Source organism: Suncus etruscus, chromosome 10 (genome assembly GCF_024139225.1).
Source record: "Suncus etruscus isolate mSunEtr1 chromosome 10, mSunEtr1.pri.cur, whole genome shotgun sequence".
Classification (NCBI taxonomy): Eukaryota; Metazoa; Chordata; class Mammalia; order Eulipotyphla; family Soricidae; genus Suncus; species Suncus etruscus.
The window spans coordinates 68,425,984-68,446,659 of NC_064857.1; the positions used below are offsets into that span (position 1 = coordinate 68,425,984).

The 20,676-nt window shown below is 39.2% G+C and overlaps 1 protein-coding gene and 1 non-coding gene across 2 annotated transcripts in view; both read right to left on the bottom strand.

Moving 5' to 3' along the window:
• Positions 1-1,401: 1,401 nt before the first annotated feature.
• Positions 1,402-20,676, bottom strand: part of CDH20 (cadherin 20) — a 275,136-nt gene continuing 255,861 nt past the window's right edge. The window contains exons 10-12 of the mRNA XM_049782076.1: positions 19,626-19,743; positions 7,589-7,840; positions 1,402-2,094 (exon numbers count right to left, since the gene is read on the bottom strand). Coding sequence (XP_049638033.1) covers positions 1,574-2,094; positions 7,589-7,840; positions 19,626-19,743 — 891 coding nt within the window. The 3' untranslated portion in view covers positions 1,402-1,573. The remainder of the gene's footprint in view (positions 2,095-7,588; positions 7,841-19,625; positions 19,744-20,676) is intronic.
• On the bottom strand, positions 6,399-6,505 carry LOC126021486 (U6 spliceosomal RNA). The gene has a single exon (XR_007499999.1). It is a non-coding gene; the product is annotated as a U6 spliceosomal RNA (small nuclear RNA).

Genomic DNA, 20,676 nt, shown 5'->3' on the forward strand with positions numbered 1-20,676 from the left:
AGGGGACCATATGAGATGCCGGGATTGGAACCACGGTCCTTCTGCTTGCAGGCAAACACCCTACCTCCATGCTATCTCTCCGGCTCCTAGGCCCCATATTCTTAATGTTATCAAACTATCCTTTGTTCTCCTCTGAGATGAGAGAATGAAGAGAGCTCCTTTAAAGCCTAACACTTTGAATCACACCGTTCCTCTGGTATGTGATAGAAACAATGCAAAGCCTCCTATTTCTTTGTTGGTGACTTTGCTTCATGAATCAGTTCCAGCTCTGTGACCTGAGGCTAGGTCAGGATGCAGTCATCTTTTGTTTTTATGCCACACCTGGTGGTACTTTGGAGTATCCCATGGTCCCCTGATCTAATGCTGGCTCCTGCATGCATTCCAGTCCTTTGAACCATCTTTCCCACAGCATAGCTTTTTTTTTTTAGCTGTTCTGCAATGAAAAATATTTGCAACAATTTCCCTTCTATTCAACTTTTATTAAAAGAAATGCTAAGGTACTGAGATGCAGTACATCATATTTATTACCAAAATTATTAACAAATATACAAAACTTATACATGTAATTTTCTTACATCCATTTATTCTCTATAATACTGATTTTCAAGTAGGTTATCTACAGTATGTAAACATCCCTTGGATTGACCTCACACAGGATTAGGAAAGCCCTCTAACCCATGCTTTGTGTGTCTTTTTTGTTTCTTTTAAATCAGATACTTCTTTTTATTTGGCTTTCGTTGGTAGAATCTTATCTTCACATTTGGCACATGGAAGAGACATCTACAGTGCAAAAGAAGCAGATTTTTTCTGGTTTCCTTTAAACAATTTTGCAGGGGTACTGTTAAAGAGCTGAGCGCACTCTTAAGTGGATGGATTTTGGGGGTCACCGAAATACCAACAACTCTTGGCTCTGCCCTACAACCTGAGTGCAAAGTCAATGCCTCTCCCTCCCACCCCCCACCCCCCATGCAAAGTCGCCCTGGCCTTATCCTGGTCTCAAAAGGGTTCATAAAACAAGGCTATCCATCCCAGAACAAGGAGGTTATTGATATTCCACTGAGGAACAATTCTCTTCCCCCTTTGTATTCTTTTGCGTGGCTTGGGTTTGTGCGGTTTGATGAGCCAGCAAAATTCTGACATGGACAACCAAATGTGATTAAAATAATGCAGAGATTAAAGGAAAACTTAAAAAAATGAAAAAAGATGAAAAGCAAACAAAACTAAACAAACAAAAAAAATAGTTCAAAACTTTCTGCTTCTCATGGCCACCTGTGCCTGGCCTCTTTCCACTGCGGCAAGTGGGCCTGGGCCAAGAAAAACCCAGCGCCACAGATAGACAGCCAGCCTCCACCTTGGACTCCAGACCTGTCCTTTGAGTGGGTGGGGTGACAAAGAACAAACAAAAAAACCCGCGAAAAAGCAAAGCTCCTCTGCGCCTGCGTGTCCCTGTTCCCGCGCTTTCTTCTGTGAACTGAGTAAAGCTGATCCCGCGAGAGCTGGGTGCACCGGAAATGCCCTCCGAGAACTGCTGGGTTTGGCCTCGCGGCTTCCGGTTCCTGGTTTCCGGTTTCCGTCACCAGAGTGGCGGCGCAGGCCCCTCAGCTGCCCCGTAGAGCTCCGCCAGCTTCCGGAAGCGCGGCCCCCAGTCCGTGAGGAAGTCGAAGCTCTGCTCGGAGGAGTCCGATGTGGCCGACTGCAGCGAGCTCAGCGAGCCGGCCACGGAGCCGTCCCCCTCGAACATGTAGGTCTGCAGCGAGTCGAAGGGCGGCGCCCACAGGTCGGCGTCGGCCTCGTAGAGCTTGGCCAGCACGTAGCTGTGCACGGTGCTGCTCACGGCGCAGGTCTGAGGCACGTGGCGGGACAGGCTCGCGATTTCCATTTCCGGCAGCATGTCCTGCCGGGCCTTGGCGGGGGCGCCTCCCGCCTGCGCCTCCCGGGGGTTCCACATGGCGGCGATGTCGAAGGCCTCCGTGTCCTCCTCACCGCCGCCCTCGTCGTCGTAGCGCACGATGTTCTCGTGGATGTTGTCGTCGTCGTCGATGATGTACGGCTGCTTCCGGTGCCGCCTCATGGACAGGATCAGCAGCACCAGCACTGCAGGCCGGAAACGGAAATGGAAGGGGAAGGTGAGATACCCGGATGTGACCTGAAAGACACCACGCCATCCCTCCCTCCTTCCCAGTCCTCATAGTAGGTACAACTTCAGAGTGCTGCTCTAGGGCCTTACTCCTGGGCTTTACTTAGCATGCAGTGATTTCCCTGCAGGGCTCAGGAACATTTAACACGCATGCTCGTGGATTGTGTAGCAGTCCCATTGTTATCCCCCCATGGTAATGAATTTTATCAAGTGATAATTAGCACGGTGTTTGCATACTTAGGAGATACGTCCTTAGCACACACTCCTTAGGAAAAGCCATGATTGTTATTAACGAAAGTTCATTTTGGGTGCTTGTTGGGTTATGCACAGCTTCAAAGCAGCTTCTTTCCAATCATTTTTTCAAAATCGAGTCATTTTTTCAAAAATGCAGGGCTTCATTTGCACAGTCTCTCTCCTCTGAACACTAGTGATAGCAAAGTGCAATACACAACTATATACAACACAACTATATACAATACACAACAATATACATACTCCTTTATGTATCAGTGGTACATTATCGGTGATGCCGAGGGGTGGTATCTGGGCTCCTGTACTCAGGGATTTCTCACTTTTGTTTGGCCCTAGGGGACCTTGTAAGTACCAAGGATGGAACCCGGGTCTTCTGCATGCAAAGCATTGCTCGGTCCAGTGAGTTCTCTTTCCCGAGGAAAGTTAAGCTTTCTTTTTCTTCCTAAGTGGCCCAAGGAGTATGTCTCCTATTTTTTATTTATCCTAGCTGTTTAAAACTTTTGGATCATGTAACTTAAAAAATGTTTTAAAATAAAAAATTTGTTATCAGTAAGTATTTCTGGTTTCTTTATTGTGTGTGTGTGGGGGGGGGGGGGGCGCATGCACTCGTGCAAGGGCCTGAGAATTGTCATGGCAGTGCTCATGGCCTCCAGGGCTACATCTGGGTTACTCAGGCAGTCATTCAGTTCTGAGAATTGAACCAAGATCAGCCAACAATTAAGGCATGTGTGTTTACTCCCCGGATGCCTATTTCATGTACTAAGATAACTCAGGATCACTTAAAAATCTCTCTGGCAAAAAAAAGGTGTCAGAAATAGAAGAAAATTAACTGCTGGTTGAACTTGTGTATTGCACTTTGTCATCACTAGTGTTCAGAGGAGAGCAACTGTGCAGATGAAGCCCTGCATTTTTTAAAAAATGATTCGATTAGAAGTTGAATATAGTCTTGACATCAATTAGCTGCTTTAAAGCTGTGCATAACCCAGCAATCACCCAAAATGAAATTTCATTAATAACCATTATGGCTTTTCCTAAGGAGTGTGGACTAAGGACGCATCTCCTGAATATGCAGATGTCTTACTGAAGTTACGTCAGTGAATTCTTGCATTCTTCTTTTTCTCTTTTTCCCTTATTTTTTGGTCATTGGGCCAAACCTAACTCTGCTCAGGATTTACTTCTAGCTCTATGCTCAGGGATCACTCTGGTGGATTTGGGGGAATCATATTGGATACCAGGGATTGTACCCCAGTAGGCTATTTGCAAAGCATGTCACTTAGCCATGTACTGTCTCTTGGGCTGACTCCTGTATTTTTATGATAGCATCTTGATAGCATTATACTTTAAAATATAATCCTTTATTTGTTTACTTTTGATTTTGGGTCACACCTGGCGGTGCTTATGGGTTACTCCTGGCTCTGCACTCAGAAATTGCCCCTGGTAGGCTTGGGGAACTGTACAGGGATGCCGGGAATTGAACTACCGTCTGTCCTGGGTTGGCCATTTGCAAGGCAAATGCCCTACCGCTGAAAATATAATACTTTATTAATGCACTTGCACATATACAGAATGAGTCAAAATCTTGGTTTTAAATATTTTCTTACAAAACTTAGGAACATAGATGACTAGCAGATTTTTTAGAAAAGCCTTTGCTGGAGAGGTGGCTTTGAAATTTTGGCTCCATGGTATTTGTGGAAGGGAAGAAATGAGCAGTGACATTTCACATAGTTTGTCATATTATCAAAGAAGCACTAGAGTTAGACGTGCCCTTGCATGTTTGGATAACACTTTATCCCAACAAATGCATTTTTTCCACCCAGGATGTGTTCTCTGTACTTTAAAGGAGAGATAGAGATAATCCCATTGAACTGTTTATCTCTGACTAAAAACATTTTCCTGGAAATGCGTTGAGGTTTTAGCTGTAGAACTGCTATTGATTTTTTTTTCCTGGTGTGCTTTGTTACAGCTGGTGAACAATGACAGTTTGACAGCATTGCAAAATAAGACCCCAATTTATCCCAGGAGAAAACAAATGGAGTACAGTTGTATGCCAAGTATTATTTTTGAAGCTTGATTTAGAAAGTTTGCAATAATTATTTTCAAAATTTGGAGAATGTGATTCCAGAACTTGGAATTAATAGTAATATATTTTCCTTAACAGATTTGTTGACATACTGCACACATAGGACTATTATGTATTCTCATATATTTTCTTCCTGCAAAACGGGACTCATAGACTTTAGGTCTGCAGTTTCAGAGAAATGGACCAGCACTCTAAGTTGGATGATAGAACTTACAGGTTGAAATGTGATCTGAATGGATACAGATAGGAGAATAGGATTCTAAGCAAACATATTGCATTGGTCATATTTAAATAGTTACTAAACTCAGATATTATTTAGGTTCCATGCTAAGGAATTGGAAAATAACCTTGCATAAAATGAATTTTTTGCTCAAATATGTTTACAGGCTTAAGGAGATTATAGATACTGATGATTAATACCAGACAGGCAGTGGTAAGGGCTATTATATTCAGGTTATAAGTATTAGGAAGAGAATAATGAAGCAAAGCTAGTTAATTATTCTTTTTTTGTATTTAAACACTTTGATTACATATAGTTAATTATTCTTAGAGGACTAGGAAAACTACACACGTGGCATTGGTATGGTAAGACAGGTATCTTAGAATGAGCTAGATAATAAAATTAAAAAAGATTGTGAAAATATATTAGAATTCTGATGATAATAGACAAGCTAGTTTATAGAATACTCTTATCTCTTCAAAAGATTGCCATGTCTTATTTTTCAGTTACTCTGATTAGAATAACAAGTATTACATATTGCCCCCAAACTCAAATTTTTGAGAAGTTATTCTGCTGGAAGACTCCCCTGAAAGGTAGAAATCAACTTCAATGAAGCTTATTCTTTAGGTATTATGAACACAGTACATGGGAACTATATAATTTTCTAGAAACTAGAAAATTTTGAAGACAGGAAAAAATGCAGTTAAAATTAGTATTAGTATTAAAGTCACTTATGTGTCCACAAATAATATTTTTCTGACAAGTAGACTGCAGCAGAATTCTTATTTTTTTTTGCAACTGAATTTTATAAATTATATTTACTGTGCAAAGTGTACTCATAGAAATGAGTGCCCAAAGATGTGAGGATTTTATGACATGTCTATTCAGTTTGCTCCTGACATAGTCTGTTTATTCTTTACAGGTCATAAAGATAAGAAATAATGCATTTGAATTTGTTGTTTTGGGGCCATTCCTGTTGGTGCTCTGGGATTACTCCTGCCTCTGCACTCAGGGATCAATCTTGATGGGCTCGGGGAACTATATAGTATGTTAGGCATTGAACCTGGTGGTGTGGAAAGGAAGTGCCTTATTCACTGACTATATCTCCTGTCCCAACACATTTGGGAGGCATGAAATAATTGGAGTTGGCACATACGGCTAATTTGACAGCCTCCCTCTGCCAGTCGCTTTTAATCAGTCTTTTTGTAATGATGACAACTACTGCTCATTATGGGCCAGGGTGAACTTAATAGCATAGATATTTCCCAAAGATTAAAGGAAGGAAAGCCAGTTTGGAAAGTTCTGGGAGAACATTTACTCAAAGGGCTATTTGTTACAGACTTTCCTGTTATGCACCCAAGGACTCCCAATGCCACCTTATGGACAATCAGGGAATTACAAGAAAGTTTTTAGTGCAAACAGGAACCAGAAAGGCAGATTATTCTTTTTGATCCAGGTGTCCAAGGGCTTAGAAAGGTTACTCATTTATACTGTGTCCCCCTTTATGTGGCAGGGAATCAAAACAAAATTAGTCATGTGTTTATTTTGTTTTTTCAGAGCATAGTCCACAGACCTACCTAGAAATTCAGTTAGATGCTTACATGTTGTAATAGAAAATTTTTTTATTTTGAGTTAGGCCCTTAATCAGGTTCAATAGTTCCCTAGTGCCTTGATTTTTTTAGATTTCTATAATTTCTTTTTTCTTTTTTAAAAATATGGAACGCTTCACGAATTTGCGTGTCATCCTTGCACAGGGACCATGCTAATCTTCTCTGTATTGTTCCATTTTTAGTGTATGTGTTGCCGAAGCGAACACCTATAATTTCTTTTATATTAAATAGTATTATTATTCTGCTTTTACTCTAATCAAATAATATGAATTAATTCAGTCAGAAGAATTCAGATGTATGTAACAATAATTTCTTGGTTTCTAGAGTTGGCTCAGAAGTTTTATTTTTTTGTGGAGTTTTAAGACAAATTGTTCAGTTTGTTATGTACCAAGAAATAAATAGGTTGGCTTCCATGCAGTTTGACTTGAGAGGAAGAGAGGAAGGGTCTCCCTGTCCCTAGAGAGTTTTCTCCCTTGTTTGCCATCAGAACATTTACTTCATCATCAGAGGCAAGCTGAACCTGTTTTGGTCATTGCTCCTTAGTAGATAGTACCTAGGAGTGTTAATGCCCTAGACAGTTTATATTCCAGTAGCAGGAGCCAGATCTTTTTACAGAGAACCCCACTTAATCCATATGGTTCATTACTTTTCTCACATCAATGCTCAGTTAACCTAATAATTGAGGCCTTCCCTGACCACTATGTCCCTTCTGGGCACTTTATTCTCCTCTTATCTCTATAATACTTGCCATCGTCAGAACCTCAGCAAGACCATTTAGAGTCAGATGAGGGTGATACAAGATTAGGCCTGCCTGTATTTTAGTCCTGACTCTATGTAACTCTGATGTATGGCCTTGTACTTATCGTAATTTCTTTATGATTTAGCTACCTGTCTGAACTGAAGGGGTTAGAAGAGGTGATCAGCATATACTAATATAACCAATTTGTCATTTCAGTCTGTAATATCAAAAGGCATTTCTTAGTTCTGAAGCAAACTCTGAGAATGCTGTCACATGTCTGCTTATCAGTTCCAGCACAAGAGTTGTGTCTTCATCTATAGTTGATGTGTGAACAATATTTGAGCTTTGATCTGGCCACAGATGTCAGGAATTCTTGAAGGAAGAGATTGTCACCAATTTCTTTTTTTTCCCCCAGCTTCACTCTATCATCTTTCCAGCAAGCAACAATATGAAAACCAGGTCTTTAGATGTATTATACGATGGCAACTTTAAGTGAGCTGAGGAAAAAATCCTCAAAAACCCACAGAATGAAAGGGAACCATTGACTCACCTAAGAGGACAAAGATGCAAGCCAGGATGGCAATGAGGGCACCCCGGCTCAAACTCACTGGGAGCATGTAGGCTTCAGGGCTGCAGGACAGAACATGACCGTCGTCATCACAATTGCACACCTGGATAGTCAGTGTGCCCGTGCTGCTCAGTGGTGGCTTCCCATTGTCTGATATCTGGATAGGCAGGTAAAAGGCACTCTGCTCCTGCTGCCGGAAGCCAGACCTCCTGGTGAGAATCCTGGCAGTGTTATCTGAAGAGGAGAGGAGAGTCAAGATTGAGAAGAGAGGGAAAACTGAGAGGGAGGCTATTGTCTGGTGGGATCACTGGACACTGCAGGATCTGTGCAGGTAAATATCATGGTGAGGATTGGGGCTCAGAGTATTTCTGTTACGCTTTGCTTCCACTAGGTGAGTCTCAAGCCTAGCCCCAGCCCTACCCTTTTCCCAGTGCCATTGTCCAATAGGATCTCTGGATGCTGTAGGATCTGTCAAGTGAACACTGAACTGAGGGACAGTGCCCAGAGCTCTTTTCATCATTTCAAGCTTCCCCTAGAACAATAGGAAGTTGGGTCTCATGGAAGTGTGTATCAGAGTGACCTTGTAGTACTTCCCTCCTCCATAACTCACAGCAAACACACATTGGACTTTGGCAATAAATTTAAATTATGGAGGGTATATTAGCATAATAACCATACCTCTAATCACATATATCCAGAAAAATAATTACAAAGATAGTTATAGTAGTAAAAATTATAGCCAAAGGAGTGGAAGGGTCATGGACATTGAAAACTCCATATGAAACTTTAAGAAATAGTAAAACAAGATTAACTGAGACAGCTCCATCTGGGAAGGAGGTGAGGCAACACTCATTGATGTCCTCCCTGAGAGAGGGATAAGGATGGTAAAATAGAAGGACTCATGTCAAGACTACAATAGAAGTAATTGGGTGAAGTAGCTTAGAACCCTATCAAACTCATTGAAGATAGCAAACTGGAAGATATTCTCAGTATTAACTAGCTGTATAACCTTTCAGATAAGGATTTCAGAGAATATATGCTGAAGATGTTTAATGAACTCATTGAAAGGGCAATGTAGGTAGTTATTAAAGCACAGGAAACTATGAAAATAGACATGAGAGAACTACACTCTAAAGTGGGAAAACTAGAGAGTCTGGTAGGTGAAATAAAACACTTGATGAAAGGCCTGGGCAGCAGAATAACAGCATTTGAGGATAAAAACAGTGAGTTCCAAAATTAGATGTAGGAAACCTTAAAAAAAAAACCAGCAGAATATCAGGGGAAAAGTCTATAGAAAATGAATAGCACACAAGAGAACTATGGGATAAGTCCAAGAGGAACACATAAGAATCATTGGAGTTCCTGATGAATAGGAAGGTAAGGTTGATGAAGAGTCATAAATCAAAGAAATCATAGCTGAGAAATTGCCAGAGCTGAGTGCAGACACTCAGATTCAGTAGGCTTAATTAAAGTGTCCCAGCCAGAGAAACTCTATACCAAAAATATTCTGAGATACATCACAATCAGAATAACAGCAAATAGGATATAAAATACCAGAAGCATCAAGACAAAAGAAGAAAATTACATACAATGGAGCTTATTTAATATTCATGGCATACTTACCAAGTGCATGCTATAGGCTAAAAGAAAATGGTGGGATATCATTAAAAATAAAACCTCGGGGCCGGGCGGTGGCGCTAAATGTAAGGTGCGCCTGCCTTGCCTGCGCTAGCCTTGGACGGACCGCGGTTCAATCCCCCGGTGTCCCATATGGTCCCCCAAGCCAGGAGCAACTTCTGAGCGCATAGCCAGGAGTAACCCCTGAGCGTTACCGGGTGTGGCCCAAAAACCAAAAAAAAAAAAAAAAACCTCACTGGTATGAACACCTCGCTAAGAATACCCAGCCAGGCTGTCATTTAGATTGGAAGGATTAATACAGATCTTCACAAATAATCAACAACTCAAGAACTTCATAGTCCTGAAATTAACTGGAAGAATTGAAAGGACTTCTTTAAGAAGCTCCCCAAATGTATAACATGCAGAATAGTAGCAAGAAACTTCTACAGGTCAATGATATAACTTCTATCAGTGGCCTAAATCAAGAGACAAAAGAGATATTAGATAATTGAATCCAACTTTTGACTGTCTACAGAAGACACATTTGAATAATAATGGCATACACAGGCTCAAAATCAAAGGCTGGAAAACATTTCAAGCAAACAAAAAAAAGCTGGGGTGACATTACTTATATCAGACAACATAGACAAAATTTAAAAAAATGTCATAAAGGACAGGCATGGTAACTTGAATGACCAAAGAATATATATATATATATGAATTCACACTTCTAAGTACTTATACATCTAATGAGAAGCTCTAAAAATACTTAACTACTTGCAGACATGAAAGGAGATATTGGTAGAAATGCAATTGTAGTGGAAGAATTTTTTATCAATGTTTTATCAGCTCTGGAGGAATCAACTAAGCTAAAACTCAACAAGGAAATACTAGCTTTAAAAGGAAAAATGGACTTAGCAGATACATACAAGGAAATACTTTCCTCCAAATATATCAAATAAATATTCTTCTCCAATGCACATGGAGAAGACATTCTTTAAGATAGACCATGTGCTGAATCACAATAAAAACCTCCATAACATTTGGATGGTAGAAATTTTTATCAAAGTCCTTTCAGATATTGATGTGCTTGGAATGAAAATCAACCACAAACCAAAAGGAGAAGAAAACAGAATACTTGGAAATCAAACAATTCACTGTTGAACAACCATAGGGTAATAGAAGAAATTAGAAAGCAAATCAAAAGATCCCTGAAAACATGAGAATTAAAATACAAGCTACCAGAACACATGGAACAGCAAAAGTCATGTTAAGAGTAAAGTTTATAGCAATGTAAGTGCTCATTAGGAAATAGTAAAAGTCTTCTCATCAGTAGCCTAATTACACAGCTTAACAGCTAGAATACAAGTCAACAGAAATAACCCAAAGCAAGCAGAAGTAAAGAAATAGTAAGACTTAGAGTAGAAATTAATTAAATGGAAATAACCAAAGAAACAATTCAAAAGATCAAGAGCTGGTTCTTTGAAAAATTGAAATGATAGACAATTTTTAACACTCAAAAAGAGTGAAAAATCTAGTAAACTAAATCAGAAATGAGATGTCACAACAGGTACTACAACAGGTACTACAGAGATTCAAAGGATCACAAGGATTACTTAAAAATTTTTATGCAAAAGAACTAGAGAACCTAAAAGAAATGACTAAATTCTTGGATTTCTATAATCTTCTAAAGTTAAATCAAGAGGAAACAAAGCATTTGAACTACTGGCCAATAACTATCAAATAAATTAAATAATAATCAGAAGTCTTCTGCAAAACAAAAGCCTGGCCCAGATGGTTTACTTGTGAATTATTCCAAATCTTTAAAGAAATTTCACTGTTAATTCTCTCCAGGCTCTTTTAGGAGGTTGAAGAAACAGATATTTTCTCAATTTCTATAAAGCAACCGTTACCCTATGCCAGTGGTCGGCAACCTCGGCTCACGAGCCACATGTGGCTCTTTACACTTTTAATTTGGCTCTTCTGTGTGCTGGGTGTCTGCTCCAGGAGTCAGGACTCTGCTCCTAGCCACTGTCAGTGCCCTCCCTGTGTGGCTCTCAAAATGAATTTCATTTGTGGTTTTGGCGAGATTTGGCTCAGTTGCCAACCACTGCCCTATACTAAAGGCATACTCTAAACTCATAGAAAAAGAAAACTATATACCTATGTCTCTGACGAACAATGACACTTAAAAAATTGTTAGCAAATCAAATCTAACAATACATCAAAAATATTATACACCATGACCAAGTGGAATTCATCCTGGGATTGGAAGAATGGTTTAATATATGCAAGTCAATCAACATAATACACCATATCAATACAAGGAAAAGTAAGAAATGTAATTTTATATCAATAGATGTGCAGAGAAAGCATTTGACAAAATTCAACAACCATTCATGATAAAAATGCTCAATAATGGGTGCAAGGACTTTCCTCGACATAGACAAAGCTGTTTGTCATAAAGGCCATAGCAAACATCATACTCAATGACAAACAACTGAAAGCCTTCACTCAACATTCAAGAATGAGACAAGGTTGTCTATGTTTATCATTACTATTCAGTATGGTATTAGATCAGTGTCATAGCAATTAGGCAAGAAAGAGCTATCAAGGGCATTCATATCAGAAAGAAGGAAGTTAACCTCTCATTTTATGTTGACAATATGGCACTACACTTAGAAAATCCCCAAAACTGCAAAAAAGCTGCTAGAAACAATAGAACAGTAAATAAAGTGGCAAGCTGCAAAACTAATGCACAGAAATTCATGGCTTTCTAATATGCAAATAATGTAATGAAAGAGGGAAATTTAAAAAAATTATGCCGAATGTGCCTAAAAAAATTAAGTATGTGGGATTCAGCTTAACAAAAGACGTGGAAGATTTATACAAAGGAAACTACAAAGCACTACTAAAAGTAATAAAAGAGGACATGAGAAAATAGAAACATATTCTGTGTTCATGGATTAGAAGCATTAATGTCAAAATTAATTTTGACAAAGCACTTTATATATTCATTGCAGTTTCCATAATACCCAGGACACTTTTTTAAAGAAGGAACACTAGGGGCCGGAGAGATAGCATGGAGGTAAGGCATTTACCTTTCATGCAGAAGGTCATCGGTTCGAATCCCGGCGTCCCATATGGTCCCCCGTGCATGCCAGGAGCAATTTCTGAGCACAGAGCCAGGAAAAACCCCTGAGCATTGCCGGGTGTGACCCAAAAACCACAAAAAAAAAAAAAAAAAAAAGAAGGAACACTAGCCCCTTCCCCACATCTCAAATAGCCAAAGCAATTCTAGGAAAAAGAAAGATGGAAGGATTTTTCCTCCCCAACTTCACACTATACCATAGAGATGTAGTATTGAAAACAATGTGGTACTGGAAATAGACTCTAAGACCAATGGAATTGAATTGAGAGTCCAGTGACATATCTTCAGGTATAAAGACAGTTAATCTTTGACAAAGGAGCAAAATATATAAAGTTGAACAAAGAAAGCCTCTTCAACAAATGGGGCTAGGAAAACTGGTAGTCACGTTAAAAAAAAAAAGAAAAAAAAAGAACTTAGATTTCTTTCTAACACCTAACATAAAAGTCAAGTCAAAATGGATTAAAGATCTTAATACTAGACCAGAATTTATAAATTACACTGAGGAAACATAAGTAGAACATTTTGACATTGAATCTTGAGGTATCCTTAATGATTTGAAACCACTGGCACTGGATAAGCAAACTGAAACAAAGATAAATAAATGGAACTATATCAAAATAAGAAACTTGCACCAACAAGGAAAGAATGGTCAGGATAAAAAGACACTCCACAGACTCAGAAAGACTATTTGCCGAGATAACAAAGCACCAGTAGAAATCTCAAAAAAAAAAAAAAAAAAAAAAAAAAAGAAAAGAAAAGAAAAATCTAAAGTCAACAGAAAAATGCAAATCAAAGCAACAATGATATATCATCTCATCCTGGAGAGACTGGCAAACATCATAAAGAACAACCAGTATTAGCATGAATGTAGAGGAAAACGGACCCTCATTCACTGCTGTTGGGAGTGTTGACTGGTCCATCCTTTTGGGAAAACAATGTGGACACTTTTAAAAATATTAGGAATTGAGTTTTCTTAAGACCCAATAATTCAATTTCCGGGTATTTATTGCAAGGGTTTGAAAACTTAATTTTGAAAGGCATCTTGCATGCCTTTGTTCATTGTAGCACTATTCACAGTAGTCCAAATCTGGAAATAACCCAAGTGTTCAAGATCAGTTAAATGGATAAAGCATTGATGGTATACATACACAACAGAATAGTACTTGGCTGCAAGAATAGAACTGCCACATGAATGGAGCTGAAAGCATCTTTCTAAGGGAAGTTAGGAGAGGGACAGACAGAATGTTCTTTCTCATATGCAAGATGTTAAGGTCCAGAATCCGGGAATAACAAATGCCTCAAAACAATGAAATCTGAGAACTTGTCTTTAGTAAGAAGCTTACACAGGGAGACAGTGTTAGTGAGGGACATGGTGGAGGGAAGTGGACACATGGGTGGAGGGTGTGGTGCTGGAATAGTTTATGTATGAAATCTGCCTGATAACAGTTTATAAACCATGGTGCCCAAAATAAAAAAGAGGCAAGAAGAAAATGGCAAACAAATACATGCATTGATTTCTGCACTGATTTTTGGGACTGAAGAAAGCTCAGGGACAGATATGGAAGGTCAGAAGGGATGAAAAAGATGGCACAAAGGTATTCGCTGTTACAGCCTGATCAAGCCTGTGAGAATCAGCATTTGGATTCAGAAACCAAGATTTCTGCTTGCTACTAGGCAAAAGCCTGAGGCCTCAGACAGAGACCATTTTGAAAGTCTCTTTTACCCTTTGTGACATAAAGAGCCCAGGGCAAGCTGTCAGACTTCAGATCTAAATGAAATGTCCCTGGGAAAGCTTGACAGGAACAAACACTGGCTGGCGACTTGTGGACCCTATTTGATCCTGCTCTGCAGCTTTCCAAGGCCGGTGCTGCTTTGTGCCTCCAGGAAAAAGACATAGAGGAGCCACAGGGCTCATGCTGATTGCTTATTTTTGCTACTTTGGCTAAAATTCCTTTCTTTTGCTATTTTCTTTTAGGTCTCTGAAGTGCAGTTATCAGCAACTCTTTTGCTTTTTAAACAACCTGCTCATCTAGCAGAAGCTTATTTGAAATCTAATCATGTGATACTCCCTGCTATTTTCTTCTTGGTGGTCTGAGTTTGTGCCACTAGTATGAAGTTGGTGAAAATTCTTTCCTGACAATCAATACACTTTTATTTTCTTAATTTTTTTTTAAATGAGGGACTAGCAACATCACTATTTTTTTTATAAATGTGATACATACTTGAATACTTATTTTGCTGAATGCCATGCTTGATCTTAAAAATTATTTCAAAATCTGTGACCTCAAGTTTTCTTGAGAGGCCTTGAATGACACATCATCCGTTTTTACAAAGCTTAGATCATTTTCAGCAGAGGGAAGGTGTGAAAAATGGGATGTACAGTTCAAAGCAAATGTTAGTGTAGAAGAGCCCATGGATATATTTTATTTCACAGGGGAGAATCCAGAGCCTTGAAAAATCTCATATTCTGATCAAAAGATAAATTGTTTATAGACCTATTAATATTTCTGATTTTCCTTTCCTTCTTGGACATAATAAAGCACGCCATTTTTCTATTTTCTTGGAATCTGGACATATTTATTTGCTTTAGATGATGACAAATGAAAAATGATTCATGTAACTTTCATGCTCAGCTGGTTTTGATTTTCCAAGCTCTCTTGCTTTGTGTAGTTTCATCTCTATTGAGGGGATGAAGAGGGGCTCGAGAGAAATTACAGGCTTTAAGGCACTTGCCTTGAATGCATTCTGTCTGGTTTGAATCACCACACTATTTATAGGCTTCCAAGCACCTCCATGTTTGATCCCTGAAGCACAGAGCCAAGAGTAAGCCCTGAGCACAGCCAGGTGTAGTGCAACAAACAAACAAACAAAACAAAACAAAACAAAAATCCTAAACACTTCCCAAACTACCACCAACACTAAAACAGAATATTTGAGATTTGAGGTAGAGGCTGAGTGATCTAGGACACAGGGCTTTACATAATTGTTCTCAGTTGTTCAGACCCACATTTGGGCTTATGTGAGCAAGAAGTTACTTTAGGTGCTTAAAGCCACTAAAACTATTGTCGTATTTGTTCGTGAAGTGCAATGTAGCCTTATCTAATACATTATTCCTTAACTAACTTTTTTTTGGGGTTGCTCAGGGAATCATAAGATGCTGGGGATCAAATCTAGTTCTACTACATACAAGACAAACACCTTATGTGCTATACTATTCCTCCAGGCCCAAGATATTTTACCTTCGCTTGCTTTTTCATGGTACTAGCTGAAGGCTTTTTATATGCACTGTATCATTTAATTGTCATAATCATTTGGTGAGCAGTCACCCTTTATACAGTGAGAAAATTAAATTCTGGAGAGATTGCACAGTTTAGTTACTAGCAATGAAAACGATTTGAATTCTGGTCCTTCTAAGTTGAAATATGTATTCCTTCCATCTTGCTCCATTTTGCAATCACTTATTTAGTGTAGTGAAAACTATACAGCTAATCAAAATGTCTAACTGCTTTGTTTGGGCTTTTCCCCTTTTTCTTTCTCAGTGAAGAATTCCGTCTGAGAATTGCATTCATATTTCTACCTCCCACACAACCCACCTGCTTTTCTGTTATCTACATTTAATAACTAAGTATTGTTAATCCTTCTTATAGTTTCAATTCTGTTTTTTCAGGAAACATGTTTCTCCTTAAGAGAAGTTGTTTTCATTTTTGTTTTTTATTTTTGATAAATACAGAATTCTTGAGAATATTGGAAAATATTGAATAAAAGTATATCATCCTGCCTACTCACATCCTATATTTCTTGATCTCTGGAATAATTTAAAATAAAGGTAAAAACTCAGGGTATCATGTTGAGTCTAGTCCTGGAGGGACTGGGCATGTAAATAATCACATGGAAGTTATTTGTTAAATGTGATAAGCAGGGATTTAGTGATTCAAGGAAAACAGTACTTGTTGTCAAGTACCTTTCTGTGCTTGTATCTGTACCTCCCAAGTTCTACTTCCAATCTTAATGGTTATCTATAGATGTTGGAATATTGGCTATTTCTCTATCAAATAAGATATTATCAGAGGGTTTAGTTTCTTTTATAAAACCTAACAGAATCTTAAATATTATCTAAAGTAAATAACAGAAAAATACTTTTGAGACTATAAAGTGCTTATTTACCTACAATCCTCTTCAGAATACTTCAGGGATAAAAGAAAGGCTTTACTAGAGATGGTGCTCTGCTGTGTTCATAAAAGGATAATATATTTGGTAATAGAGAGATAGTACAGGGGTTAAGGCTTTTGCCTTATAAGCAGTGAACCCCAGTTCGATCCCTGGCAATACAAGGTCCCTTAAATACTGTGGAATCTGGCCCTTGAGCATAGGACTTAGAGTATTTTCAAGCAAAGGTTATGTGTGTTCCACTTTCCCACCATTCAAAAAAAAGATACCATATTTGGGGTACAGTTGGGGAGTATACAGTAAATTAGCCATGGGGATGTTGATCAATTTCCCAGTGAATGAAGGATACTTGTGAGATAAATTGTTATGAGGAGTTTGGACTCATTCTGCTGACAATGTGCCCATTCTGTTTTGGAAATCTTCCATTAGATGACTAATTTATTTCAATAGTCATTCTGTTTCCATTATCCATCTTGTTCAAATGTTGGCTCCATGAATAGGTGCCTAAAATCATTTTAAAGTAAGTGGCAACATTCGGTTTTATGTTGTTTCTGTATTGATTCTGATAAACACCAAAGTAAAGGAATACTTTTAAGTAGTCACTTAACTGAGAATTTGAGGACATAGGCCAATGTGTAAATTTCCTCTTCCCAGAGTTTTCATTATAAAATCAACCTGAGGGGGGGTTAAAACAAATTTTTTGTGGAAGAGGTTTCCCTGCTTGGCAACTAAATGAGCAATTCAGAATATGATTAATAAAAGTCTCAGTAATTTTATTGTAGTCCTTCTGTTGTTAAAATTTATGTTTCTCTTTTTTCTAGAATTTCCACAATGACTTTATGATTACCTGTAGGAGATTGAGAGATGATGAAGAGAAATGCTTTTGACAGGAAGAGAACACATTTGAGATTCTCAGATTTTTATATGAATATCATGTGGACTGTCATGAACACTTTAAATCTCAAATAACTGATGTTTGAGACTAAAAAATTAGGCATGCCTGATCCTGACTTTGTGCTACCATTTGTTTAGATTTTGACAGAGCTGCTGCACTAAGGTAAAATTGGAAAAAAGATGAGGCCTCTGCAGTTCAGAGTAGTGACCTTCCCAAGGTCAGATGACTGCTTTGCAGTTAGCAACAGAAGGGGTTCACCTGACAGATTTAAATTCTGTTTTCACTTGCTCTGATTTTTCTTTGGAAATCACCTGATCAGAGAACAAAAACTTCCTCCATTTCCCATCTATGTCCGAAGGTGAGAGTTTGAGATGCATACTCTCCTTAGCTGCTGTGATTGGATATTGCCGAAGATGGATCTGGAATTCCATTTTAGTAAAGATATAGTGGGGACTGTTTTATTGAAGAGGGAGCCCCACATTATGTGGAACTGGGAAATTATTAGATTACACCTTATTTTACTCAAAACAAATATCATCCCTGTTTTGTTTTTTTTTTTGTATCTGTTTGTTTACAACTTGGTTTCACCACAAAACAGATTGTTTTACATGTAAACCTGGGTGGGACAGGCTCAGGATAGCCTAAGCTCTTTGCTCTTACTATGTCTATACTCCAAAACATGAAGGTGGTCTCTGTACTCAATAAAAATAACAATTCTGGCAGGAAAGAGGTAGAAGATTGTCAGTCTACACGTGTTTCATCCTCAGCCTGGTCTGGATTATTTCATGTGCAACCCTGCTTCAGATTTGATTACCTGGGATTGGAGATAGGGCATAGGGCACATGGAGTGATTTTACAGGAAATTATTGTAAAGTCATTTCAGTATTGAAACAACATGTGTTCTGATAGTTTCTTCTTGATATTACCTCAACATTATCTTCCTATTAATCTGGGAATTTGTCACTGTCCTTTCCACCATTCCAATCCCTACCCAATGCACACGTGCATACATAGGCACACACACAAGCCCGCATGTACACTTTGATCCTTGCCTAGAAAAGTTTCATTAAATATTCTCTTATTTTGGGGCCGGGAAGGTGGCGCTAGAGGTAAGGTGTCTGCCTTGCAAGCGCTAGTATTGGAAAAACAGCGGTTCGATCCCCCGGCGTCCCATATGGTCCCCGCCAAGCCAGGGGCGTTTTCTGAGAGCATAGCCAGGAGTAACCCCTGAGCGTCAAACGGATGTGGCCCAAAAACAAACAAAAAAAATTCTCTTATTTTAGAATTCAAAGTGATAGCACAGTGGGTAGGGCACTTGCCTTGCATGTGGCTGACCTGGATTTGATCCCTGACATTCATCCTATATGATCCCCCAGGTGTGATTCCTGAATGCAGAGCCAGAAGTAACCCCCAAGCACTGCCACATGTGTCCCAAAAACCAAAACATTTTTTCTTCTTTTATCATTTTTGATTTCTTCCATAGTTTCAGAACATGTAAATATGACTGATTTTCTTCTTTTTTCTTTTTTTTTCTTTCTTTTTTTTGGTTTTTGGGTCACACCCGGCATTACTCAGGGGTTAGTCCTAGCTCTATGCTCCAAAATCGCTCCTGGAAGGCTCAGGGATGTCGGGATTCGAACCACCGACCTTCTGCATGCAAGGCAAATGCCCCACCTCCATGCTATCTCTTCGGCCCCAATATATAACTGATTTTCTAGAGGAAAGAGGCAGAGATTGCCTATGGCCTCATCAATATTTAGTGCAGAGCACACACTTTAATATTGTGAATTGACTGAGAGTTTCTGAAGCAGCAGAGGAGACCAGAGTGATAGTACAGTGGGTTGAACCTTTGCCTTGCATACAGGTAACTAAGGTTCAATCCTCATTACCTCACAGTTTTATGAAAAAACAAAACAAAACAAAACTCATAGTTTTATGAGTTCTACCAGGAGTAAGCCCTGAGCACCACAGAGTGCTTCCAAACATCCAAACAAAACAAATCAAAACAAAAACAAAACCAGCAGAGGGTATTCTGTTTGTGACGTTTTTCCCTTTAAAAGATACTCTAAATTAGCATTGATGTTCCTTGCAAGTCAAATGGTGACTTTGGGTACTGTATGATGAAATAACCAAGATGATCCAGCCCAAGTTGTTGAAAAACTTTAAAAACCAACTAGTCCCTGGATTACCTTGGTTGTCCCTTACTGTGAAGTTGGGGTTGCTAGCAGCCTCAGGAGCCAAGCTGTAGTGGAAGTGCTGACCATTCCGAGGGTCGTCTTGGTCCACTGCACTCACTGTCTGGATCAGCTGAGGGAAAAACAAGAAATCAGGTTGAGTTGGAGGCAAAAACAAAACCAAAAAAGTTTAAGGGTCTAGTGATCACCAGTAGATTGTTTCACCTCATGAGGAGGCCAGGAACATTGACTGGAAAAGTCTTCATAATATCACATGCCTGAGGAACACACTATTGTGGGCCTAAGTTCCTTGAAGGCACAGGGTGAATGTGACCTAAATACCTCAACATCGCTAAAATCACACATTGGATCAGTTGTCCTGGGAGTATCTGACTAAAAGACTCTGTGGGTACACTAACTCAGGGGTCCACAACTGGGTGATTGTCTCTCAGTTTTTCCTCTTTAACCCCACTGACTTATTTAACCCAGTAGTTCAGGACAAAACTGCCACCTTAGAGGAGCTCTGATTTTATACTGCTCAGTGCCTAGAAGTGAGCAGATATCTACATTGTAGGGGGTAAAGGGAAAGCAGATGCAAGGGAGTGGGCCATTGGGGGAATTCGACAAGGTTACAACACAAGCCTATCAAGGTGGGGTATGAAGAACAGATTGAGGTGGAGCATAATTTAGGTTTGAAGAGAATTAGAAGCCAGCTAGCTGCTTTTTGAGACCTTCGGTCAAAGCTGTGCCGTTTTCACCTTGTTTTTTAGACCAGTAAGGTGCATTGAAAGTTTATGAGGACCAGAGTGAACTTTAGAAATCCAAACAGCACATACACACTGTGACATTGAAACACTGCAAGCTGTCTAGGGGCTATTGAAAGGGCATTGAGCAATCCCTCTTCATCCTGTCTGGGCGCTTTTTAGGCAACAGCACAGACTAGCTCCACCCTTCTTGGACCTGATCTTGAGACATGATGAGCCTGCGGTTAAAAGCTTGCCAAGCTTTTTGCCAAGACTAAAACCAAAGCTCCAGAGGTCAGCTTAAGAGGCCAGATGTGCTTGCT